The sequence below is a fragment of the Mesoplodon bidens genome (genome assembly GCF_964165515.1).
Source record: "Mesoplodon bidens genome assembly, chromosome: 19".
Classification (NCBI taxonomy): Eukaryota; Metazoa; Chordata; class Mammalia; order Artiodactyla; family Ziphiidae; genus Mesoplodon; species Mesoplodon bidens.
In genome coordinates, this window is record NC_138179.1 from 44,919,514 (window position 1) to 44,945,728 (window position 26,215).

General features: G+C 53.5%; 1 protein-coding gene across 3 annotated transcripts in view; it reads right to left on the reverse strand.

The window, feature by feature from the left end:
• The window catches only part of B3GNTL1 (UDP-GlcNAc:betaGal beta-1,3-N-acetylglucosaminyltransferase like 1), a 118,215-nt gene that overhangs the window by 19,906 nt on the left and 72,094 nt on the right, over positions 1–26,215 (reverse strand). For all 3 annotated transcript variants that reach the window (XM_081220637.1, XM_081220638.1, XM_081220639.1), the window contains 2 exons: positions 6,231–6,326; positions 188–312 (listed from right to left, as the gene is read on the reverse strand). In XM_081220637.1, coding sequence (XP_081076763.1) covers positions 188–312; positions 6,231–6,326 — 221 coding nt within the window. The remainder of the gene's footprint in view (positions 1–187; positions 313–6,230; positions 6,327–26,215) is intronic.

The following is a 26,215-nucleotide window of genomic DNA, read 5'->3' on the forward strand; positions in this document are numbered from 1 at the left end:
AGTGAGAACAGACATTTGGCCTTGATCCTGGGGAAATGCTGGTCCGTGGACCTAGGACAACGTCCCTCCCGGGAGGCCGCATGCCCCGTGCCGGCCACGCTCCCAGGTTTCCTGCCTTGTGACCTGACTGGGTCACCTGTGTCTGCCCCACTGACCCCGCCCGGTCTGGCCCCCGGGACCTGCGTACTCGAGGACGGAGTGTGTGGCCGCGCCGGGGTGGTAGCGGTAGAGGAGGAGGCTCTGGTCCACGCGGACGAGCCCGCCGCCCTTCCTCAGGTGTTCGTGGAAGAACAGCAAGTCCTCGGGGACACCCTGCGGGACGAAAGAAACGTGTCACCACTCACGACAGAGCCTCATTCAGGCGACGGGAGACGCGGATCCGCCCGGCGCCCCAGCCTCTTGAGCCTGGCCTGACCCGTGAGGCCTCAGCGGGAAAACAATACGTCCAGCTCCCCCACCTTGTGGCCGGCACTGGGCAAGCGTGACCACAAGAGGCGTCTTCAGGACAAGAAGGTGCCCGAGGGGTGGACCCAAGCCCCAGTGTCACCCTCACTCACAGCCTCAAACTTGACCCCTGGCCCACACTGCTGGCCTGCTGACCCGCCCCCTCCCTGTTGATGGGCATGCTGCTCCGAGGGTCTGCAGTGTCCCACTGGGTGTTCCCGTCCTGCGAGAACCCAGGCCTCCCGCCCCCTCCTGGAGGAGCGCAGACCAGGGCTGGCCGTTGGGGTCACAGCCATCCTGCTGGTCAGTCTGGGGGATCTCAGTCCTGGTGGGGACACCAAGTTGGCTCCCCTCACTTTCTTAAATTCAAGGTGAAAACCAAGTGAGCAGGGGGTCTGGACAGGAGGTCACCCAGGGTGTGTCTGGTGAGCAAGCCCAGCAAGGGCTGGGGACACTGCCAGGACCCCTGCTCTGGGCAGAGGCTGGTTTCCTGACAGCCCAGAGGCTGCTGCTCTCCGGCCCCAGCCTGTCGACCTCCGCCGGCTCCCCAGCCCGTCGTCCTCCGCCGGCTCCCCAGCCCGAGCTCGGTTTCACCGAGGCAATGCCAGCACCACGGCTGGGCCCACTGCTTCCAGTAAAGCCACGGCTGCCCCCCAGCTCGTCCACCCCGAGAGGAAGGCAGCACAGCTGGCCTCTGAGGTCTTGATGGATGGAGCCTGGTGGCCATCATCCTCGGGGGAGATGGGACCCCTGGCCCCTCTTGGCCAGCTTCTTGGCCTGAGCGTATCCCCTGACTGGGACCTATGCACCTGGCCTCTGGGGTCTGTGATGAACTGATGCTCTTTGTCTGTGGCCGCCCAGGCGCGAGTTCCGCTGCCTCCTGGCTCGGGCCTGAGCGCCAATCCCGGAAGCAGCCCACTCAGCTCTCACTCCTGGGCTGCCACACTGGGCACCAGCCTGCCCACCTCCGTCCCTGAACAAAGCCACGACTGCCCAGGGAATTGCCGCCCGGGGTTCCTGACAGACCGCAAGGCCGTGAGGGCAACGCGATAGAAGCCAGCCGAGTAGGAAATCGGCGCAGTCTCGTTAGAGATGCAGAAACATGCGAACCACTTCACTTGCAGCGTCGGGCGGTTGAGTCAATCAGTGACTGGATGGACCACTGTGTGGTGACTGAAGTGTTTTCACAAAGACCACAAGGACACGAAAAGATTTATAACAAAATGTTAAGTTAAAAATCAAGCTTCAAAATTGTGTTTGCAGCTTGGCTAAAAGTGGTCCACAGTAAAAGGAAGACAAAAGGACCCCACACAAAAGTTCACAGCAGATGTGTGGTGATGGGTTCACGGGTCATTTGCGTAGTTTTTCCTTTTCCTAATTTTCTGCATTTTCAGAGGCACCTTTCAAGAGCGCACTGTGACTCTGCGCTTTATAGATTTAGGAAGGAGAGAAAATGTCCTCTCTTATCATGACCAAGAGGACCTCAACCCCAGAGTTCCCTTATTTCTGGCAAAGAGACAAGTGAGAATTTAGCCAGAGGAGGTGCCTGGGGCGTGGCTGCTCCACGCCAGCTGGAGGGCATCCCCCACCCCCGATTCGCAAGCGCCTGGGTACCGCTGACCGACCGCAAACAGCGACAGAGGCCACAATGGGATGCAGAGGTGACGTCGAGGAAGATGGGGTGCTGAGCCCCGGGTCCCCCGTGCAGATGGGGGCCTGGGCAGACCTGGGGGATCACCCCGAGCCCTGGGGCCTCTGGGGTGTGAGAACGCGGTTGGATGGGTAGGCGCCCTCAAAGATGTGGTGAAAGGGAATTAGGACTCTGTGGGACAAAAGGAAACAAAGAAGGAGAGACACACCCTCCTCCCCTCCCTGCCCTCAACACCCGCTGCACTTCCCTGGGGTGACAGAGGGGGCGACCCTGAGGTAGGAATCCCATGAACCGCAGCCCGTGTGAGAAGAAACAGAAAACAGACACTTCCGTGGACAGAAATTCACCCCAAATAACAACAACAAAAACCATGAAGGAGAAAAAACCCTGTGAATAACCCTCCAAGTGAAAGCACACGTCCTCCACAAGGCTTGAGAATGAGGAGACCCGTCTTGAAACAGAAATTCAATAACTAACAAAGCTGGGCCCCTGCAAAAGGAGGACAGACATGAGAAGGGGAGGAGAAGGAGGATTGGGCTGGATTGGGCTGGGGAGGCCGGCGGCAGTGTGACTGCACATGGGCTTCTCTGGGGGGTGAAACTGTTGTGTAACATCAGATGGTGGTGATGGTTGTGCATCCCTGTGAATTTACTAACATGCACCGAACTGCACATTTTAGTAGGTGAATTGTATGTATGTGAATTATACCCCAATAAACCTTTTAAATAAAAGAGGGTTGACTGAACTCAAAAAAGAAATAGAAGAAAAAGACAAAATTATATGAGAAACGAAGACTAAATTAGAAAGTCCTCCAGGTAAAACAAACCTGAATAAAAATTTAATAAGGGACACTGAAGAAATGTAGGAAAATAAACAAGAAAATGAAAATTAAATAACAACATAAGTAACGAGGGTTAAGAGAACATTGTTGAAATGGCAGACAGTCAAAGAAAATCTAGCCAATGTATAATGAGTCTTTGAAACAGAAAATCACAACAATGGCGGACAGCTAAAACTTAAAACTATAAGCCAAACAAGAGATAAAAGCAGACCTGGTTCCACACATCGGAATCAGGTCCGCATTAAGACCAATCCCAGTGAAACCATGAGTCTTTAACAAGGGAGGAATTCTCACAGCCTCCAGGAAAAGCACCTTACAAAGCCGAGCGAATCGAAGGAGCGTCAGGCAAAGCAAGGCAACAGGGAGCTGTGTTGTCAAGACGTGCAAGGGAAGGTGTGACTCAGGGTTTTCTGTCCAGCCCATACCTCCTTCACATGTCCAGAACCACAGTCTGAATGTGCAGGAACTCAAGGAACGCCGAGGCCCGGGCAGCCTGACGTGTGAGGCTGAGTCCAGGGACACAGACGGGCGGCTGGGGACTCAGCACGCGGGGTTGCCTTCTGACGAGAGCGGAAATCACGCAACAAAATAGGAGGAGAAAGGAAAGAGGGAACAGGGTGATCTACTGGCTGCTGTTCAGGCAACAGGGGGGAGTCAAAATACCTTCAAAAACCGAAAAAAAAAGCCAACCAGGAAAGGTTTAAGCAGACCACTTGGGACCAAGGGTATTTAAAGAGAGATAAATACAAAGACGACAAAATACAGACCTTCTTTAGCACCAAGAGAGGTTTTCAATGCACAAGAGAAGGTGCCAACTTCTGGCTCTGGGTGGCTGAGTGGCCAACCTCTATGGCATCTGAGAGCCCCATGCCCAGAGTGGGAAGCCCCGGGGCAGGGAGATAAAACCCACAAAACAGGGGTGGAAGCCCCAGCCTCGCTGCTCTGACATCCTCAGGATAGAATCTGGGACGAACACAAGTGGGAGTGAGAGGAAATCCTAGAACGCTGAGACCCAGGATGGAAGAAAATACCCACAAGCAAGTATCTGACCAAGAACACCAACAACTCAACAATAAGAAGACACCCGACTTAAAACTGGGCAGGGGCTTCCCTGGTGGCGCAGTGGTTGAGAGTCCGCCTGCCGATGCGGGGGACGCGGGTTCGTGCCCCGGTCCGGGGGGGAATCCCACGTGCCGCGGAGCGGCTGGGCACGTGAGCCATGGCCGCTGAGCCTGCGCGTCTGGAGCCTGTGCTCCGCGGCGGGGGAGGCCACAGCGGTGAACCGCAAAAAAAAAAGAAAAAAAGAAAAAAAAAAACTGGGCAAAAGGGGGCTTCCCTGGTGGCACAGTGGTTGGGAGTCCGCCTGCCGATGCAGGGGATACGGGTTTGTGCCCCGGTCCGGGAAGATCCCACATGCCGCGGAGCAGCTGGGCCCGTGAGCCATGGCTGCTGAGCCTGTGCGTCCGGAGCCTGTGCTCTGCAACGGGAGAGGCCACAACACTGAGAGGCCCACGTACCGCAGAGAAACAACAACAAACTGGGCAAAAGATCTGGACGCTTCATAAAATAACATACAAGTAGCCAATCGGTGCATGAAAAATTGCTCAACATCATAAGTCATCTCAGAAATGCAAATTAAAATACAACAAGAAACTACAGAACTGCAATTAGAATGGCTAAAATGCAAAGGAGCCTGGGGTACACCCTCTGGAGAGGGGGAGACAGCTCATAACTCACACAGCGACTCCGAGCCTGGGGATCTTTCCAAAAGATGCAAAAGCACTTCTGCAAAGTGTCTGCTGTGCTGGGTGGTGACCCCCCTCCAGGCCGTTCCCCCTCCAGGAGGGACTTTCTCACCCAGGCCAGACCGGCCCTCAGAAGAGCCCTGTTCTGAACCAACAAACACCATTTTTGTCACTTTCCTTTTTGTTTAAGAGCCTGAAACGGTTGCCTCCTGGGGACATCCAGACCCCTCAGCTGGATGCTGTCCTGCGCCTGATGGCGCCCTCCTCCAAATCTCCGACTCCCCTCCCCCACCTTGCCTCTGCGAGTGCATTTTCCCAATTTAAAACCTGTGCACCTTGCAGGTTCCAGCTCGTGGCCGCTGTGTCCACGACCGCTCAGCCACCCTCACCCCCAAGTCTCGCCACCATCCTGCTCTGCGTCCTTTAGCATTGCGACTGTCCCGGCTGCTTCGGTTCCCTGCCCTTCTCTCTATGGGCAAGAACTGCAGCCTCTTGAGCCTGGAGAATCAGCTGAGGACCAGTCCCCAAACCTAAGTCCAGCCCTCAGGGCACTATGCTCCCCTCGAGCCCCTGGTTTGTAAACCTGAGACCAGCACTGCTCCTGGTGGGCACGTCTGGGCGGCCATGAGGGACCGTCCAGCCAGGGTTCTGTGCAGGGGGCAGTGGGGGAGCCAGCCTCTCCCTCCAAAATGAGACTGTGTGCGTGACGGGCAGGGGGGTGGGCAGAGGAATGCCGGGTAGGATCAGGGAGGGGGTTGGCTCCAAGCCAAGGCTCCAGTGGCCCCTGTGCAGTCAGTGAAGGTCCCCCCGAAGCGGAGAGGACATTCAGAGCAGGCAGGACCGTGGCCAAGGTCCTGGGGCAGACGGTGAGCCTGGGCCTGAGTTACCCCCACCTTCCGGCCTGATGGGCCTTAACATGCCTGGCCCACCCCTTCCACCATGAGGACCAGAACTCACGATCTCAAAGCCAATTTAAGGGGAGGGGGGGTTAAGGGAAAATAAACTAACCCTAAGATTTACCTTCTGATTGGTGTCGGAGCGCCCACTCTTAAGACTGTCGGGGTGGGAGGGGAGCAGGTCAGCGTCGCGTCCCCATTTCTAGGCCGGAGCCCGGAGACCAGCGTGGGCCCCGCTCTGCAGGTGAGGCCCCACAGGTAGGCGCGGGTGCAGACGAAGGAGCCAGGCCAGCTTGGACCCGAACACCCCAGGGCCACCGGCCACGGGAGAACGGGGGAGCTCTTCTCCCGCTGTCGTCCATGGGTGGCAGGATGACACCGCCCACCTCCTGCGCTTTCCCACAAACAGCTCTTAAACCAGGACAAGGCAACCAAGGCCGGGCAGGTGTGAGCCAGGAGCGGGCGCACAGAAATCCCCCGCTTCCCGCACAAAACAGGCCGAGCGGTGCCCCGGCCGCGCCCTGGGCGGCTCAGCACGCGTGGCCCGCCCCTGGGAAGCAGGAAGCGCTGTGAAGGCCCTCACGGGGGATGTCGGCCCAGCCCCGCCCAGCCCCGCCCAGCCCCGAGGAGGAATCCACGGGACCCGCACTTACCCGCCCACCTTCGTCAAATGGGCCCACATGGGAGAACCAGGCTCGGGAGCAGAACCAGGTGGGCATGATCACGGTGGGGCCGTTGGAAGTAAACACCTGGAAGCAATTAGTATGGACACAATTAAACAATTAACAGAGAAGAACAGCTCATCACACAACCCACAGGTTATTTCCCACAAAGTCGCTCAGAAAGTGACAAGCAAATGTGCACCTCCCTTCCCTGTTGGTACAGAGGTTCAAGGGGCTTTAGAGCCAGGTCAGTGGTGTCCAGCTCCCAAGGCTGACAGATGGGCTCAAACTCCCCCACCAGGCCCTGTTCTGCGGCTGACGCTCACCACCCAGGTTCTCAGGGGGGGTGGGTGTGTGTGCTCTAATCACTGCTTGAGCGAGTTAACGAAAACAAGCATCTAAAATGAAGAGGGATGACGAGGCATTGCACGTCCACCACGCGGGGCTTTGTTCACCATGTCCAGCACGACTGGTGGACAGCTGGGCTCGGGGGCTCTGCAGTCTTACTTTATTTCTACTATGTTATAAAATCTGCGCTTGCACCATTGACTCTGTGAGAACCTGGCGGACGTTCGGTCCGTCCTGGACCCGAATCACTGACAGTGAGAGGCTGTGAACGCACTGCAGGGACGGGGAGCCAGAGGCCGGAAGCTGAGCTGGAACAGAGCAGGATGGACAGACCCGCGTCCCTCTGTGCCTGGGACGTTGCTTCTGTATTTGGACGTGGCTTGTGAACGTCCAGCAGCAAACGGTCACTCAGGACAGGTCGCCCCTCGCATGCAGCCCACACCCGCCAAGCTCGCTCAGCCCTGAGCAAGCATCTCTTCAGCACTTTTGCTTCAAGATGATTCCACCACCAGCTCACTCGGCGCCCCAAGTGGCTTCTGCGTCTGAGCCACAGGTGTGACCTGAGCCTGAGTTTTGCCGTGAGCGAATGCAACCTCGATCACACAGGTCACTGGGCTTCTTTTAAAGCTGGGGAACATTAATGAGGGTGAGGTCCAAACATTTATCACCATGTTACACAAAACAAAGCCGGGTTGTAGTGATTACACAAATATGTACACATGTGCTAAAACTCACAAAACTGTACAAGAGTTCGTTTTACTTTAATTTTTCTTAAACATTTTTTATTTAAATGGTTTTTCCAGGCTTAATGATGCCTCGGAGGGGACATCTGTGTAAAAAAAATCAGAGGCACACACATTCCTAATCACATAGATGCATATAGACATATGCACAGACACACCCCCACACACAGAGACACATGGACACACAGACACACACACACAGAGCAGCCGGCCACCTCTCCAGGCCGTCACACTGTCCAATGTGAAGACTGACCAGAGGAGACAGGGCTGCCAAGGGGATACCAGCTTTGCAGCTGCCTCTGTGCACTGGGGCCTCCAGAGCAGTGAGCCCCGAAGGGCCCCCCAGAAGTCCCCGCCTCTCGAGTTCTCTGCTCACTCTGGAGCCTCACCGACCACAAATGTGGGGAAACACATTTGTGGAATTTTCTCTCTGGCGACACTGGGAAGAAACGAGGCCGGAGTGGTGACAAGGACATTGGTGATTGACGTGGGCGCTGCTCGAAGGCACAGTGGGGTCCCTCACACCCCTCCGTGAGGCTAGGAAGTGGAGCAGCTACCTACATGCGGGTTCCGAGTTTTAAATGTGGTTTCCAGCAAGACAGAACTTGTGAGGGTCTTAACAACCCTTCTAGAAATTTGCCAGTCATCAGTTCTAGTCACCGTTTAAACTGAATTATGTGTACATGAACGAATCCCATGTTTTAACCTGGTGTGTGAAGTGTAGCGTGTAGGGGGCCCAGCGGGCAGTGAGTCCCTCGGCCGCCCTCTGTGCACAGGTGCCGCTCTCTGTCCGCTCGAGGCTGCCACTGGGTCCCCCTTCCTCATCCTGCGGCAGAGCAAGGGGCCCAGGCTCTGTCCAGACTGGCCACCGACCAGCTGGCCGGGGGACGCCGTGGAGCCCTCGGGAGAAAGTGGCCTGGGCTTAATGAGCGTATCCTGCCTCTAAAATCCCAGCGACTCATTACAAGAAATCTTGACCAAAACTGTCTTAGAAGAAAACCAACCTTTCTTCCACGAATGGCCCGTTTGGGTCGCTCACTGCACTGACATCGCATGTCCAAGTGGCCAGGTCAGACCTCCTGTCCCCCACATGTGAAACATGGCCAGACCCCAGAGCGTCAGGCAGGTCAGCAGGACTCCAGGGCCAGTTCCCTGGCATGGTCACGATTCTGCCTCCACTGCCCCACGGGCTCAGGCCAGTCCAGCCAGCCCACCGAGGGGCCGAGAGCGGCTCCTGGCTTCTCTGGGATTTGCCCTGCCGGCAGCCACTACCCCTGGCCTGGGCCACGGAGGTTCTGCCAACAGCTAGAGACCAGAACACAGGGCTCTCTCCCTTGACACTCGGGGGGCATGAAGGATCTGGGTACCAGGCTCCCTTTCCTCCCCTCGGCTGCACTGCCCGCTCTGACGTCTGGGTCAGGGTCCGAGGCAGGGAGGGAGAAGGACGGCAGCCCCCAGGAGGGAAGGGGTCCCCAGGGAGCTCCAAACACCCTGCCTCTCTTGGCCCCAGGCTCCGGGCACAGAGCCTTCAACCACGACAAGCCCCTTGCACACGCACAGACGCGCACACAGACACACACACCCCACTCCCACTGCCCTGGGCAGGCGGCCCCGAGGGCTAGCCCACCACCCGCGAGAGGGATGAGCGGGAATTGAAGGCCCCAGGTACCTAAGTCGGTTCACTTCCACTCTGATCCGGGGCACAGGGCAGGGGATGCCCACGCCCTCCTCAGCCCAGCACACGAGCTCCCACACCCAGCGCGCTGCAGCCTCAGAGGGCGGGGGCGGCTCGGGCAAGTCCCCCAGAAGAGGGCTGAGGTCCCCAGGCGGGGCTGGCTACAGCCCCCCACACCCCCACCGCCATCCCCACCCCCACCCACGCCTGCGAGCACGGGCGCCGCGTCTGGCCGCGTTGGCTTCATCACGTGACCACCGTGTGCTCCTACCACCCACTGATTCTAACCACCGACACACACTCTCAGCCCCCAGGCCTCCGAGCCGAATGTTTGATTAATTCACACGGGCTCGGCTCACCTGTGAGGCTTCATTCTGCCGGCGCTGCTGAGCTGGACACCGCGGGTGGCGGCTCACGCCACGGCTCAGGGTCCGGTCTGGCCTGCAGGCGGCCTTTTCCCCACGTCCCACGCGGCAGCGAGAACCAGCGTCTGTGCTGCGCAGCTCATCACGGGGCCCCACCCTCACGGCCTCAGCTGACCCTAGTGATTCTCAAAGGCCCCACCTCCCAATCCCATCACACTGCGGGGGCAGGGCTTCGATACAGGAATGGGGGACACAGACACTCAGTGACCTCCAGCTTTGCTCCGCCCTGACCCCCAGTGTTAGGTGATCCAGAGCCCTGCTCCACGGACCCTCCCACCCAGAAGCCCATCAGCACTGACCACTCATTCCTAATCGCCCCCAAGCTCCAGACCACAGACCTGGCTGCCCACTGACATCTCTTGGTTGTGTAAAGGGCGACTCAAATGACTTTCTTACAGCTTTGTTGACTATGATTGACATGCAATACACGGTACATATTTAAAGTGTGATGAACGTGACCAGCGTACAAACCCCTGAACCAGCCCCCTCCCCAGCTTCCTCATGCCCCTGTCTGTCCCCCTTGGCGAGCTCCCTATCTCCCTCCCCAGGCAGTTGCTGATTTGCTTTTTTTTTTTTTTGGCCAAGTGGCTTGCAGGATCTTAGTTCCCCAACGAGGGATCGAACCCAGGCCCTTGGCAGTGAGAGTGCAGTCCTAACCACTGGACCACCAGGAAATTCCCTGATTTGCTTTCTATCACAAATAAGTTAGCTTGCATTTTCCAGAATTTCACATAAATAGAGTCACGCAGTAGTGCTCTTTTCTGGTTTCCCACACTCAGTACCACCTGTTCGCTCAAAACTGCAGCTGTTTTTCCATTCGCCTATTAGCGAATGCAGGCTGCTCCCCGTTTGTGTTGCGGGCATCTGTGTGTAAGCCTCTGGGTGGAGAGGCTTCCATTTCTCGCAGGTAAACAGCCAGGAGCGGGTGGCTGGATGATAAGGCAGTTGTATGGTGAGCTTTCAAAAAAAATTGCTGAGTTGTTTTCCACAGTGGTTGGCTCATCTGCATTCCCACCAGCAGTGTGTGAGTTCCCACTGCTCCACAACCTTGCAAACACTTGGGATGTCCAGGCTTTATATTCTAGACGTGCTAATAGGTGTGCTGCGGTATCTCATCGTGGACTTAACATTTTTCTAATGGTTAATGATGCTGAACTAATTTACCATCCATATACCTTATTTGATGAAGCATCTATTCAAATCATTGGCCCATTTTTTATTGGGATGTTTGTTTTCTTATCACTGAGTCTTGAGAGTCCTACAGAGGTCTGGGCACAAGTCCTTTATCAGATATTATTTGTAAATAATTTCTCCCCTGGCCTGTCTTTTCATTTTCTTAACAATGTCTTTCGGGACTTCCCTGGTGGCGCAGTGGTTAAGAATCCGCCTGCCAACACAGGCGACACAGGTTCAAGCCCTGGTCCAGGATGATCCCACATGCCGTGGAGCAACTAAGCCCGTGCACCACAACTACTGAGCCTGTGCTCTAGAGCCCACGAGCCACAACTACTGAACCCACATGCCAGAACTACTGAAGCCTGTGCACCTAGAGCCCATGCTCCGCAACAAGAGAAGCCACCGCAATGAGAAGCCCACGCACCACAACAAAGAGTAGCCCCTGCTCTCCACAACTAGAGAAAGCTCACGCGCAGCAGAGAAGACCCAATGCAGCCAAAAATAAATAATTAATTAAAGAACAAAACCAAAGAATGTCTTTCAAAGAAGTTTGTAAATTTTTTTTGATAGGTAAGAAGTGAATTTATTTAGAGAGAAACACACCCCACAGACAGACTGTGGGCCATCTCAGAAGGTGAGAAAGGCACCAGGGTCTGGGGTTGTCAGTTTTTATAGGGGTGGGTAATTTCATAGGCTAATGAGTGGGAGGAGTATTCCAGCTATTTCAGGAAGGGGTGGGGATTTCCAGGAATTGGGCCACTGCCCACTTTTTGATCTTTATGGTCAGCCTTGGAACTGTCATGACGCCTGTGGGTGTGTCATTTAGCTGGCTGATATGTTACAGTGAGTGTATACTGAGGTTCGAGGTCTAGTGGACGTCAACTTGTCGGCCATCTTGGACCCATTGGGTTCTGATCAGTTTATGTCACGTCCTCGGGCTGTGTCATTCTTTCCGAGGTTGTGCCCTGCCCCCTCCCCTCCTGTTTCATTCCCCACTCAGAGATTTTACCCCCATATTCTTTACGGAAAGCAGAAGGGTGATGGTAAGGAGTTTGTAATGTTGATGAAGTCCAATTTATCCATTTTTTTCTCTTATGAATTGTGATTTTGGTATCTTATCTGAGAACTTTTTTGCCTAACCCAAGGTTCCAAAGATATTTTTCTGTTTTCTTCTAGAAGTTTTATAGTTTTAAGTTCTACATTTAGTTCTAGGATCCATTTTGAGTTAACTTTCATATACGGTGTGAGGTTTTAAAGTTCAATTTTATCGCATAAAGATATCCAAATTTTTCATCTGTTCAAAGATTATGCTCTTTCTCCACTGAACTGCATTTGCACTTTTATAAAAAAATCAGTTGTCCATGTACACACGGGTCAATTCTGGACTCTAGCCTGTTTCTTTGATCTATTTGTCTATCTTTATGCCAACACATATTGTCTGGATTAGCCTTGAAGTCAGGTAGTGCTGGTCCTCTAACTTCGTTCTTTTTCAGGTGAACTTTGGCTATTCTAAAGCCTTTGTATTTCCAACAAATTTTAGAATGAGTTTGTCAATTTCTATTAAAAAAAAAACCCTGCTGTGATATCGACGGGGACCATGATGAACATACAGATCAATCTGGGGAGGATGGACATCTCAACACTGAGTCCTCTAACCCATGAGCACTGTGTATCTCCCATTCACTTAGGTCTTATTTAATTTCTTGCAGTAATTGTACTAGTTTTCTGTGGTTGCTGTCGCAAACTACCACACACTTAGTGACTTAAAACAGTAGTTTATTTTCGTACAGTCTGGAGGGCAGAAGTTCTAAATGAGTCTCGCAGTGTGAAACTGGGGTGTCAGCAGGGCCTCCTCCATTCAGAGGCAGGGGGACCATCGTTCCTCACCTGGTCCAGCTTCTGGAGGCTGCCAGCATCCCTCGCCCTCCCTGGTTCACAGTCCCTCTCCTGTCTTCACAGCCAGCAGCTTGGTGCCTCCTCATCTTTCTGGGTCAAATCTCCTTTGCCCCCTCTTATAAGGACACTTATGACAGCATTTAGGTCCCACCTGGGTAACCCAGGACAATCTCCCTGTCTCAAAGTCCTCAATCACATCTGCAAAGACCCTTTTTCCATTTAAGGTAACATTTCCAGTGTGCCCATCCCTCCCCCAAATGTTTGCAAACGTTTTTGGTGGTTACACCTGGGTGGGGTGGGGTGGGGTTGGGGGATGGGAGGAATACTCCTGGTATCTAGTTGGGAAGGGAAATGAAACTTTAACTGTGATGAAACACACTACACCCTCAAGACGCTACAATTAAAAAGACTGACAACACCAAGTGAAAATCGTACACACTGCAGGAGGGACGGTGAGACAGAACCACTTTGCAAAGCAGCTGAGCAGATGCTCAGACTCTCCGCACGACCAGCCACTCCGCTCCTGGGCACACGCCACACAAAACTTGTCCACGAATGTTCCAAGCAGCTTTTTGCGCAACAGACAAAAACTGTTTGAACCCAAACCTTCATCAACAACGCATGGCCGGACACTGAGGTGCAGCCGCAATGGACGCGCCCCAGCAAACAGATAAGCTGCTGATATGCACGCAACTCAGGTGAACGTCAGGGAAGAGCAGCCACCACAATTTCATCAATTTCATTTGTGTGGAATCCTAAAAATGTGAATTCTAATCACTGGCGACAGAGATCAGGTCAGTGGTGCCTGTGGCTGAGGTGCAAAGATACAAACTTTAAAAATCTTTAACAAAATCTTTGCTGCCACCAAGGAAGCTGCCAGCACAAGTGTCCTGAAGCCATCAGTGCAGTTCTGAGACGCGTGACTCCCAGCATCCCAGCATCTGGGTATTTGGGGGGCGGCGGGGGGCGTCCTGGAGGGTCCGGGAAACCAGGCCTATTGCCGACAAATGCCACAGAAGGGCCCCTGAGGCCCTCTGAACCCAGCATTTTCTAGCAAATACAAAACATCAGTCCCAAGAAACGTGCTCCATAACTTCCCCTGTCAGAAAAAAGCTGATTTCACACTGTTATTTGGAAACCATTACAAAGCAAAACTGAGCTTCCTGTTTTCAATGCTTACTTGCCAAAACCCCAGATGTGCTTTCTGGCGAGTGACTCTGCAGCTGCACACCTGATTTCCAGCTGTTTCCCCCGGTTGTGGGACTGACCAGAGAAAACAGACCCAGTCCCCAGGCACACAGGCGCATGAAATGAGGCTGTGAGTGTAAAATGCACATCAGATTTTGAAGACTTATGAAAAAAAGAACGTAAAGTATCTCGTTGATATTTTCATATTGATCACATGTGGAAAGGATAATAGTTTGTATATATTAGATTAAATAAAATATTATAATTAAATTCATCTGCTTTTTTTTTACCTTTTCAGCATTAACTATTAAAATTTTTTAAAATTATATTTTGGCTTGCATTTGTGGCTCATGTCATATTTCTTTTTTTTTTAAATTCAAGTATAATTGATCCACAATGTTGTGTCAATTTCTGCTGTATCATATCATATTTCTAAGTATCTGTCCCCAAGCAATTCAATCTGTTCTTTAGTGGTACAGACCCATGAAGCAGGAGGAAATGCACAGAAATGGCAAAGGCTAGTTCAGACAACGGGCGGCTCCGGCGAGAAGGAAGGGGTTTAGTCAGCGAAGAGCCAGGCCTTCACCGGAACTGGCTGAGGGTCGGGCCTTGGGTGGGTGTGGACTCCGTGAGCACAAGCCCGCCCTCCTGCACTGCTTATTGCTTTGTCAGGACCTCCAATACTTGGAAATTAAAACAACGTACCTCTAAATTTCCACGGGTCGAAGAGAAAAAAACACAAGAAACTCAGAAAAGATTTTAGGCCAAAAAGAAAGGAACAACACATCAAAATCGTGGAATGCAGCCAGAACAATATTTAGAGAAAATTTTATAGTTTGAAATGCTTATATTAGAAAAGAAGGTCTCAAACCAAAGATCTAAGCTTCTACCTTGAGAGGAAAAGAGCAAAGTAAATTCAAAGTAAACAGAAGAAAGGACATAATAGATACAAGAGCAGAAATCCATGAAATAGAAAATGAACAATCAAGAATAACCAACAGCTTATTCTTCAAAAAACAAAAACCCCAATAATATTGACAAATCTCTAACTTACATATGATCAAAATAAAAGATAAAAGACACAAATGATCAGTATGAGGAATAAAAGAACCTAAGTCACTATAAAACCTACAGACATGGGCTTCCCTGGTGGCGCAGTGGTTGGGAGTCCGCCTGCCGATGCAGGGGACACGGGTTCGTGCCCCGGTCCGGGAGGATCCCACATGCCGCGGAGCGGCTGGGCCCATGAGCCATGGCAGCTGAGCCTGCGTGTGCAGAGCCTGTGCTCCACAACGGGAGAGGCCACAGCTGTGAGAGGCCCGCGTACCGAAAAAAAAAAAAAAAAAAAACCTACAGACATTAATAGCATAGTAAAGGAACATTATTAAGTTTATGCCAATAAATTCAATGACCAGATAAAATGGACAAATTCTCAGCTGCTCCAGCAGACCAGGTGCCTGATTTGGGGGAAAGGCACCACAGATACTCCCAGCCCTGGTCCCCAGCCCACCACAAGCCCAAGAGACTCACCTGCCCACTTAATCCACAAACCGTTACCAATGACAAGTTGTTCTAAGCCGTAAGTTTGGAGTCGCTGGTTAAGCAGCAGTACATAAGCAGAACCAACGTAAGTGTGTGTTGGGTGGCCTAAGTGGTGGAAATACCACGACCAGAAGGTAAGAGAAATCAGAAGTGCCACCGGCAGCCCTGCCCCGTCCAGGGCTGGTGTGGAGGGAGGGGAGAAAGAGGGTCACCCCCAGAGCTGGGTAGTGGGGCATAGCACTCAGGGCCTGAGTCCTCTGTAGCTGCCGTTGGGCACCCCCTACGTCCCCAGAAAGGACACAGGGCTGGAGGTGCCTAGGGCCCCACGAACCCCACATCCAGAACGAGGGCTCCTGCAGAGCAGCTGTCAGCCGAGCAGCAAAGGTTTGGGCCTGTTTCCTCCAGTTTTGTGGCTGAGCCATCATAGCGGCGGGACCTGGAGAGCCCTCCACGGGTCAGGCGTGTTGTTCATGGGCTGCACGCTGGCCCCAGAGGGACAGTCCCCGAGGCCCAGAGCAGGCCTCCCCCATCCTGCCAGCTCCGGCGCCTGCGTGCACACCGCTCACTTTGCTGTGTTCTCCGTAGCGTCTCTCCCCACAAGGAGGGGCCTGTGCACCTTCTCATCTGACCTTCAGACTGAACCCAGGGAAACCTCCACGTCCTGGAAACGTTTTCCACTTTCAGTTCCAGCGCTGGGCTGATGGAAGGAATCATTCGAAGTTCCAGAGAGATTTGCCAGCAGCTCTTTCAGAAAAGGCACCAAGGCTTCCAGCCTGTGAATATTCAACACCTGTTGAGGACGCTGTCGGGAAGTGTTCTCACCTGTGGCTCGTTCAAGGAACCCAAGTGTCAGGCCTACACAGACGCACACTTGGTAAAATAAATGTTTGTTATGAAACAGCACGTTGGCCTGCAATGGTCCTCCATCCCGTAGGCCTTGGCAGGAAAGGCCCCAGAAGGGCACTCAGGCTGTCTGAATCACTGAACTTTCTGGAAGTATTGCAGGACAGAGGATCACGGGCTCGGGCACCCCTTTACTCACAAGCCATCACACGAGAACTGGTTACACATGGCCCAGGGAAGCCGTCGGCTTCATCAACCCTTCTCGCCCACGCTTATGCATCATCATTTTATTTCACTGAGTCGTTCCAGCACCAGGAACGAGGCCCACCTGCTCTTTCTGAGTCTATGGAGGAAATGGACGGAGGGTAGATTTAATGCTTTAATACGATACTCTTCTCTGGAAGAAAAAGATGGCTGCCAGGGTTTGGAATCTTGCTCCCAAATGAACTGAATAATACACATTAATAATATTTCAGATAGACCTTAGAATCCCAAATACCTAATCAGAGAGAACAGGAAGAGAAGGCCCACGTCCATTCCCGGATATGCAGTCAGTGTGTCCCCCCGGGACTAAAGCACTAAAAAGTAACTTGTTAAGTGGGATTAAGAAAGAAAACACTACAGCCTACAACGGGCAGGCTACAGCATTGGGCACAATTTTTAAAATACTTTGGGGACTTCCCTGGCGGCGCAGTGGTTAAGACTCTGGCTCTCAATGCAGGGGGCCTGGGTTCAATCCCTGGTCAGGGAACTAGATCCCACACGCATGCCGCAACTAAGAGTTCACATGCCACAACTAAGGAGCTGGCGAGCCACAATTAAAGAGCCCACGAGCCACAACTAAGGAGCCCGCCTGCCACAACTAAGACCTGGTGCAACCAAATAAAGAAAAAAAGAAAACAAAACAAAATATTTTGAGTAGAAAATCAACACTGACTTGACATAAAAGTCAAGTCTGGGAACGAAATGCAGAACACTCAGGCTCCCCCCTAAACTGAGAGAGAAACCAAGGGTTTACAGCAGGTTTAGAAGCAGCTTCATGTCCCGAGAACCACACATGGTGCCGTGTCGACCACGACACCCCACGTGTCCTCACACCTCTCCACACTCTGCGGCCTCTCGGCCTCATGATGTCCCCCCAAGGGGTGGGGGCTCTGCCAGCCCGCCTCCTGCATGGATGACACAGAGCACATGCGTGCCACCCACACAGGCGATGCAGAACGGGGACGCCTTGGCCAAGAGCTCCACGTGGGCAGTTCTGCCCACAGGATGCTGGGCTGCAGGGCCAGCATTTTAGCTCACACGCATCCACACTCATCCCACGTGGATGGAGCCCAATTTACATTTGGTAAATGTAAAATCCTGGTTCCAGAAACATCTGCTGAGCCACTTACGACGTTGACGCAGCCGGTGGTGGAGGAAAGGTTTTGGCGGCTTGACTGGTTTTCACTGGCAGGTGAGGGTCTGGCCTGGCGACCTGCAGGCACACACCGCCCAGGCCAGCTGCTGACCTGCCCAGGTGGTGGGACCTGAGGGGGTGCTCACAGAGGGTTCCAGCTGCTGCAGGACAACCCCTTCATTTTGCTCCCAACTTGGGGGTGGATTTGGGACGGGCAGCACCCATGTGGCTCCCTCGCCTGCTGAGCGGCCACTGCTGGCCCTGAGAACCACCTCTCGGATCTCCTGGGGCCTAGTGCTGCCGTCTAGGCCCAGCAGTCCAGCCCACATCTGGGCCAGGAGGCGCCTCTGGCCCAGGGCCCATCCCTTCTTCGCGTCGGAAGCTCCAAGTCACCCCACGAGGAGGCTGGTGTGCCCAGCACCACCCGAACTCCTAGCTGTTTGCACTTCCATGGCTGGGTGGGGCGTGTCGGTCCTGTTTTCCCCTCTAACCACGGTGCCCAGCGGGGTCCCGCTCGCCACAGGGCTCAGCGAGTGTCCAGTGGGTGATCGGGTGAGCGCCAGAGAGTGGGACCCACCTGAGGGAATCAGGCCTGCGTGTGTGCTCTGCTCACATGCGGGCAGGTACACATGGCCGGGAGCGTCCACTGTGAGGCGAAAGCAGTGGGTGGACACTGTGAGGGGCTGTGACTCTGCACCAAGAGAGCCCCGAGGGCACAGGCAGAGGTGGACGCAGCGTCCTGGGCGGCATGCACACACTCGTTTCAACTGGGGTCCCCAGGGAGGGGCAGCCCAGTGCCTGTCAGTTGTGCCTCGCCACCCCACCCTTGGCTCCGCAGGCACTGGGCCCCCAGAGACCACGTGACGAGGTCACAAGGAGTCGGAGGTCCCACAGACCTCTCTAGGTCAGACTCAGCTGTGGGATGCTAGCGGTCAGAGGTCAGAGCATCGCACACTGACCCACCCGTAGGGGTGGGAGGCCTGGGAGAGTCTCCGGGCCAGCCAGAGGGGCGGGGTCCGCAGGGGGACGTGGCCTGCACCAAGGCTGTGAAAAGGCCCTAAACCTGGGGACGACGGGCAGCAGCTGAGTAAGAGGGCAGCAGCCAGGACCCCCAGGCGCCCGTTGCCCCTGTGTACGAGAGGAAGGCGGGGCCCAGCGAGGGGGCGGCAGCACTGCCACACCTCCTGCCTCTCCCGGCTCTGCCTGTAGGGGCCCCACGTGTGCCGGCCGGGCCCTCAGCGGGAGGATGCTGGGGGACGTGGGCCTCCGCCGCCCTGCAGACCACGGGCTGTCGCCACCCTACACCGGCACCGCCAGGAGGTTCCGCGCTGCCCTGACGGCCGCCCCTCCTCAGCCTGACGGCTCACGTGTCGACCGCATTCTTGGGAGGACTTGACGTGGGCACAACCCAGCACCTGAAACAGCTCTTTAACTTGGCAGATGCCAGGGATCCCGTGGCAGCAGTAGGCGCACTGAGCCGGGTGGACCCCGACTCCCAGCCTCCGTGTGACGGGTGCCAAGGGCACTGCTTTCCCTGAAGCCGGCTCAGTGCTTAGCGCCCCCGTGGCCCAGCTGGCTGCCAGCCACCCAACACTGAGTCAATGATAACGATAAAAAGACAATGTCAGGAAAAGCCCTCCTGTCATTATTTGAGGAAATTATTAAACTAACTCCAGGGAAAAATTATCCTTTTCATTACATTAAGCTCAAGCTGCACCTACCCTTGGGGAACTGCCCTCAGGGGGATAGGAGCCCCTCCTCTAGAAATGCCAGGGTTCCACCGTGTCCCTGGGGGCGGCAAAGCTGGCGAACCTCTGATGTGGGGGAACAGAAGTGCCATCCCTCCAGCTGGGTGTGTGGGTCATGGTCCAGCATCCCCGTGGAGCCGCCTGGGGCTGGCCTTGGGCCGGCTCCTTCCCTGCCCTGTCTGCTTCCTCCACCTCCTTCCGGTCTTGAGCTCTGCTTTGGGGAACCCAACCCAAGTCATCCCTGTGTGTTACAGGCAGGAGAGGATGGGCGGGGGCACAGGGGGCTTAGCAATGACCAGGACCCGTGGCGGGAGGCTAGAGAGACATGTCTGTTCCAGGGGTGCTGCTGGCGGAGGTGGGGCACCCACACCCTGGGCGCTGGGGCCGCAGAGGGTGGTGGGTGTCAAAGATGGTGACTTTGCCCTGGACATGGTGAGCTTGAGGGGGAGGTCACTCCCAGCAAGGACCTGGACAGTGGGCTCCACCCCGAGTCCTGGGCAATCTCCTTAACTTCCCCTGCTGTTTCCTCATAACAGTACTGACCTCAGGGAGGTCGGGGGCTGCACAGTCAATAGGCGAGAGGCATCTGGAACAATCACGGGCTCACGCTTTTTGATGGGCATCACCCGGACCTCCCCAACCACGGGATCGAGGTGGGCAGTCCCACGGCCCCCATCTGCCCTCTCAGACGGTCCACACCCACCCTTTGCTCACCTCCCACCGTCCTCAGAACAAGAAGTGCCCAGGCTGGGGCCACCGCCCCTGCCCGCAGCACCTCACCCCACGTCCAGGTTTCATCCCTTCGGGGCAGCTGTGGCCCCTCCTCCCAACCTTTAGGAGCAGTTGGGCTGCGTGGTTACAAACAGGCCACATTCTGCTGCCCTCTCTGCAGTCCTGGTGGTCCTGCCCCGGGGCCTCCCGTCTGTCGTCCTCCAACCACACTACACGCTTTTGGGAGAAGAGGAGGGAGAGGGTGATGGGCTGCGTCAGGACCCCTCCTCTGGGACCCGTCCCCTGGGACTTGTTGTTGCATAAGGATCTTCTTGGCTCTGTGCTTTGATCTCCAAATTCCCTCTTCAACCTCCCTTTGCGGGAGGGGAGGAGGGTGGGGGAAGGCGGAAGGTTTTTTCTGAATGTGCAACAAAGCCTCCCTTGGAGCCAGCTTCGCAGGGCAGTCCCCCCATCCCCCCGCCCCGCCCTGCAGTGACATGGAGATTTCCTTCACACCCAGTTTACACAGAATCATTTCAGATTATACATAATTGCCGAGAGCAGAACACCGATAATTTTTGGGAGCTGCTCCTTCCCAGACATTTGTTAAAGCTTCATACTTTCTCGGTCTTATTGACTCCCCACCTCACCCCACCTCCCACCCCAATCCTATTTGAACAAGACAGAACAGTTTCCAAAGCATTTCGTAATGTTTTTCTCACTCTAAAAAGAACAAAGAGAGGGGCCTCCGTCCCCACCTGCCACTCCCAGGGCACCTCTCGGCCTTCAGGCCTCTTACTGAGCGTCGTTGGGGCCGCAAACCCCGAGGGGCTGCACTTGCCGTTCCTCACTCTCACCTCTTTCCCACGAACTGGCGTCTCCTCCAATAAACATCTCACCCTGGGGGCTTCTCTGGTGGCGCAGTGGTTGGGAGTCCGCCTGCCGATGCAGGGGACGTGGGTTCGTGCCCTGGTCCGGGAAGATCCCACATGCTGTGGAGCGGCTGGGCCCGTGAGCCATGGCTGCTGAACCTGTGCGTCCGGAGCCTGTGCTCCACAACGGGAGAGGCCACAACAGTGAGAGGCCCACATACCGCAAAAAAAAAAAAAAAAAACCAAACATCTCACCCTGAATGATCCTTAACCACTTCTGGGGACATTTTGGCTCCAATCACAGCTCCAACAGAAAGGGCCCCAGACGTCCTCACCCTGGCCTGGCTGTGCCCTTGGTCCTGCTGAAGGTCACCTGACTCAGAGCCCCAGCACCCTGTGCGGAGACTCAGACCCATTCGTGCTCCAGCACGGGCAGCAGGAGTCCTCTCCAGCTCTCTGCTTCCTCTCTTCCTTCTCCAATCAAGACTCAGAGAAATCAAATGCAATTCTTAAGCAAGAACTTTTTATCATGAACTCCCCAGGACTGGAGGTTTTTAAAAAATCAATTAAATGTAGAATTAAACAAGAAAAGCCATATTAAAAAAACCTTCCCTAAAATGAGAGAATGTCCAGAAGACACATTCATGATTGTTTTCTTTAAAATATTTACCCTAAATCATTAAACATTTTTTCTTTTAAAGAAATACATATTTGATTCAAGTAGTATAAAATATAATGAACGATCCCCCAGAAGTTAGTTATTGAAAAAAAGAAATACATGGGGTTTTGCACATCAGGGATAGGAGAAGGGACGTGAACACTCCGGACCCCGCACACTTGGACTTGAATACACATTTTCCCAAAGAAGATATACAAATGGCCAATAAGCACACAAAAAGATGCTCAACATCACTAATCATTAGGGAAATGCCAATCAAAACCATGAGATACCACCTCACACCTGTGAGAATGGCTACTATCAAAAATAAACAAACAAAAACAAAAGCAAAACCAGAAAACAGTAAGTATTGATAAGATGTAGAGAAATTAGAATCCTCTTACATTGCTGGTAGAAATGTAAAACGGTGAAGCTGCCATTCCTCAAAACGTTAAACATAAAATGATCCTGCAATTCCATTCCTGGGTATATACCCCAAAGAATCAGAGACAGGGACTCAAACAGACAATGTAGGGCAATATTCACAGCAACATTAGCCACAATAGCCAAAAGGTGGAAATAACCCAGTGGCCATCAAAATGTGAACGGACAAACAAAATGTGGTATAAACAGTACATACACACGATGGAATATTATTCAGCCATGAAGAGGAATGAAATTGTGACACACACCAGGCACTGCCATAACCCTGCATTATCTGAAAGGATAACGGGAACAAAGGAATAAAAACGGAACAAAAAAGAGCAAAGAAAGTATACGTTTTGTGGTCACTTCTTTTGGTCCCATCAGAACAATGCAATTATTTTCAAAATCCAAAGAGAAGTTGGCTCATCAGGATGGTTTCTTTCAAGCTTTCCTTTGTTCCTGCTTCCAACAGTCACCCATGACTTAAGACACCAGCAGCCTCCTGCCACCTGTGGCTGAGGGGCTGCATCCTACCTTTGCCTTAATACTCACATGAACGCCCAGACACACCTGAGAATACAGGACGCTGGCTTCCACTGGATTGGGGCCGCCAGATGAACTACAGCAAACGAACTATGATGAGAATGTCCCCGTTTGCTTCAAGGGTCCCTGCCTGCGTGATTCTCTAGACCAGACTACATCTGACTCCAATGAGCAGTTTACGTTCATTCTTTTTTTTTTTTATTTTTATTTATTTTTTTGGCTGCGTTGGGTCTTGCTGTGCACAGGCTTCTCTAGTTGCAGCGAGTGGGGGCTACTCTTTGTTGCAGTGTGTGGGCTTCTCATTGCAGTGGCTTCTCTTGTTGCGGAGCCCAGGCTCTAGGTGCATGGGCTTCAGTAGTTGCAGCACATGGGCTCAGTAGTTGCAGCACGTGGGCTCAGTAGTTGTGGCACATGGGCTTAGTTGCTCCACAGCATGTGGGATCTTCCTGGACCAGGGATCGAACCCGTTTCCCCTGCATTGGCAGGAGGATTCTTAACCACTGCACCACCAGGGAAGTCCCTATGCTCATACTTTACCTCCAGTAAATTGCACATGGGAAATGGCAACTCAACACACAGCTGACACCTAAGACAGCTTCCTTCTTAACGAGGAGGCCAGGATAAGAATGAATCACAGATTCATGGGACCGGGAGTTTCGCCGACACATTCTAGTAGGTACCACGGTGGGCCTGGCCCCCTCTAGCACCTCTGTACGCCCCGGTGGGGGCTGGCTTGCTCCAGGTTATCCCCTTTAATCAGTTAAATGACTCAGACATGAGCTGTGATCTTTCTTTTCCCCAGGACTGTCCTTTCCACGACTGAAGTTCAATTGTATCAGCTACAGTTACTGTAGCATCAGAACCAGAGGCCAGATGGCATTATCTGCTTCCTGCTCTCCTCACGTGGGCTGGGCCGGCCACATGAACAATTTAAGCTAAAGCACATGAAGAAAGAGAAACACGTCTGCTGAGTAAACTCTTGTGTTTCTTTAAACGGTGTGTGTGTGGCAAGTTGAGGGGTGGGAGGAGCTTATACACTTTTTAAATTTCAAAGAAAAGGGTTTTCTTAGGAAATATTTCCATCTACCTCTGCCATACAACTTGCATGCAAGTCACAGATTACTGCACAGGTGTTCAGTGATTCCAAATGCCAGTGACCAGACAGCAGGCCTCCAGGAGAGACCCTGTGTGGGGCTAGGACTGTGTCTGACCCTCCCTCCCTCTGGTCCTCAAGGTGAGGCCCCGAGGACCTGTTGGACACGCACACCCTGGTCCACCCGAGCTGCTGACCCCGGCCATGATCTGGGTGAGAGGCTCTGAGGGTGAGAAGAAACAGAACAAAACCCTGATCTAATCTGCTGCATCTTCTTTCTTGTGAAAGAGAGAGAGAGAGCCACGCAAAAACGACACATGTCTAAGACGTTCAAGATGAATGTAAGAGATAAATGCCAAGGTGGTGAAAATAAGCAAATGGGAAGAGCAAACTCCTTCGGGCCCAGCAATGCCCTTGGCCGCCAGCCCTCAATCTCCCTGCAAGGAAAACGGTGTGGATAATACCATCTCCCTGAGAGCTTTTCTGGGAAAGACAGAATGATCCCATAGTGACCGCAGACCACTTCCTGGCCCAGAGGACACACCTACTAAGGACATTACCGTCTGGTGCTGGCGAATTAGCCATACCACTGCCTCACCTGGAGTCGGCAAACTTTTTCTGTGAAGGTCCAGATGCCAACATGTTAGGATCTGTGTCACAGGTACTCAGCTCTGCTACTGCAATGCAAAAGCAGTGCCAGACAACATGACATTAACAAATGGGCATGGCTGTGTGCCAATAAAACTTTATTTACAAAAACAGGCAGCAGAAGAGATCTGGCCCTCCAGCCAGTCTGCCATCCCCTGGTTTAAGTGGTAAGCAGTGGAGCACTGACTTTAAACAAAAATTGCTTCTTTGAATACTTCAACCTGGAATAGGCTATTATCTCCCCTTCACCTCTCCTCCAACTGTAAGGTCTGTGATTAAATGCAGTACAGAGAGTTGCGGAAACAGTCCCCCAGAACTCAGAATTCCTGGAACCAAAATAAATAGATCCAAGCGGTGTAAAATGCTTTCAATGCTTTTTTCTGTATTATCATATGTTTAGGTGAGTTACGGGTCATTTAGTCTTGCTCAGATGACAGCACGGGGAGGGTGTGCAGGCCCCAGCAGAGGGCGCTCAGGCCGCAAGGAGGGAAGCTGCCCGCGGCCACGGGGGTGGGAAGAACTGGCCCACGGACAGCAGCGTCAAACCTTGCAGCTGACCACACGGCACCTGGGAACACAAACGCACCTCGCCAGCAAACTGTTCTGGGAGCTCCTTTTCCCCAGAAACACCCGGCGAGGCTGCGCAACTGGCAGGGTGCGGAGCTGCGTCCTGGGCTGCCTCTGGCAGGTTGAAGGCACAGGGAGCAGGTCCCACCTCCCACCCCAACCCTCTGTCCCTCCAAGGAAGGGCCGCAGCTGGCTCCGCCCCGCTGGTGTCCCAGCTCCCCCACCCCCGGTCTGGTCCTGGGACCAGCCCAGCCCAGCTGGCTGGACCCTCTCTGCCCTCCTCACCCACAAGGAGGGGCCCGGCCCTCCCACCACTCTCTGTCCAGGAGTCCCAGCAAGTGGCCTTTGTTTCCAGCATATGGGAAGTCATTTAGTTGGTTTTCAGTGATATGTTTTACAAATACTGTCTTCACCTCACTAGCACTTTGTATTTCTACGGGAATTGCATCCCTCTCTCTGGACCATAAAGCATGTCTTCAGGAAAGAGCTCTTTTTACTCGAGGAGGGGTGAGTATGTAAAAGAAGAGTTTTTCTAAAATGGTCAGAAGCTGTTATGTGAACAGATCAGGCCAGTACCCTCTGCAGCACAGGACCTATTTCGGATGACAGGTCCTATCTGCAACGTCAGGACACATCCCAGTGATTTGTCTCGGACCGTTTTTCTCGGACCGTCTGTGATGACGTTCACGCAGAATGCAGACACCTGATGTCCCCGAACTCCTGTGGCACCTGAAGTGAGGGCGGCAGCTGGACATCAGGGCCGAACAGCATCTCTGCTCTGATATCCAATTATGAGTTAGACATCTGTTCCCAGACACTGCAGATTTACAACCAACCAGACAGAGGATCAAACCTCTTCACAGTGGAGCCAAACAGCCCCCCCGAGATGCACGAAGGCCACCTGTCTGTGGTGAGGCAGCGGCCGTGGCCCCGGTTCCCAGAGGACCGAGGTGAGCTCCTCTGGCTCGTGTTTGGGTGAGAAAAGGCAAGTTCTGAAGGGGCAGGCGGACCCTGGTTGGTGGGCAAGGTGACACAATGCTTCAGGTCACGAGGCCACCACTGGTGTCCTACTGTAAACACAGCTCATGGGGTCGGGTGGGGGGCGGTTCCAGCTGAAGAGAAACAGAATGGCCCATTAGTTCATTAGGACAGATAAGGAACACACACAGGTGAGCGGGAGGTGTGCACACAGGTGAGGGGAGGTGTGCACACAGGTGAGAGTGAAGGTGGGCTGAGGAGACCTCCCCAGGATCACCAAGCTTGCAGGTGCTAATGACTCCTTTTCATCGATTTTTGTCTCCTCTCACTCTTGAGGTGTCACTCCCTCTTCTGGTTCTGATATGTCACCAAGTGAATAATCAGATAATCTAGTTTCTTAAAACTTTGTTGAAAAGAAGGGGCTCTTAGGCAAGGCTCAGGGGCCATGCTGCTGTTCTGGGACCTGGGAGTTTGCTTTTGGGCTCTCCCCTTATTTT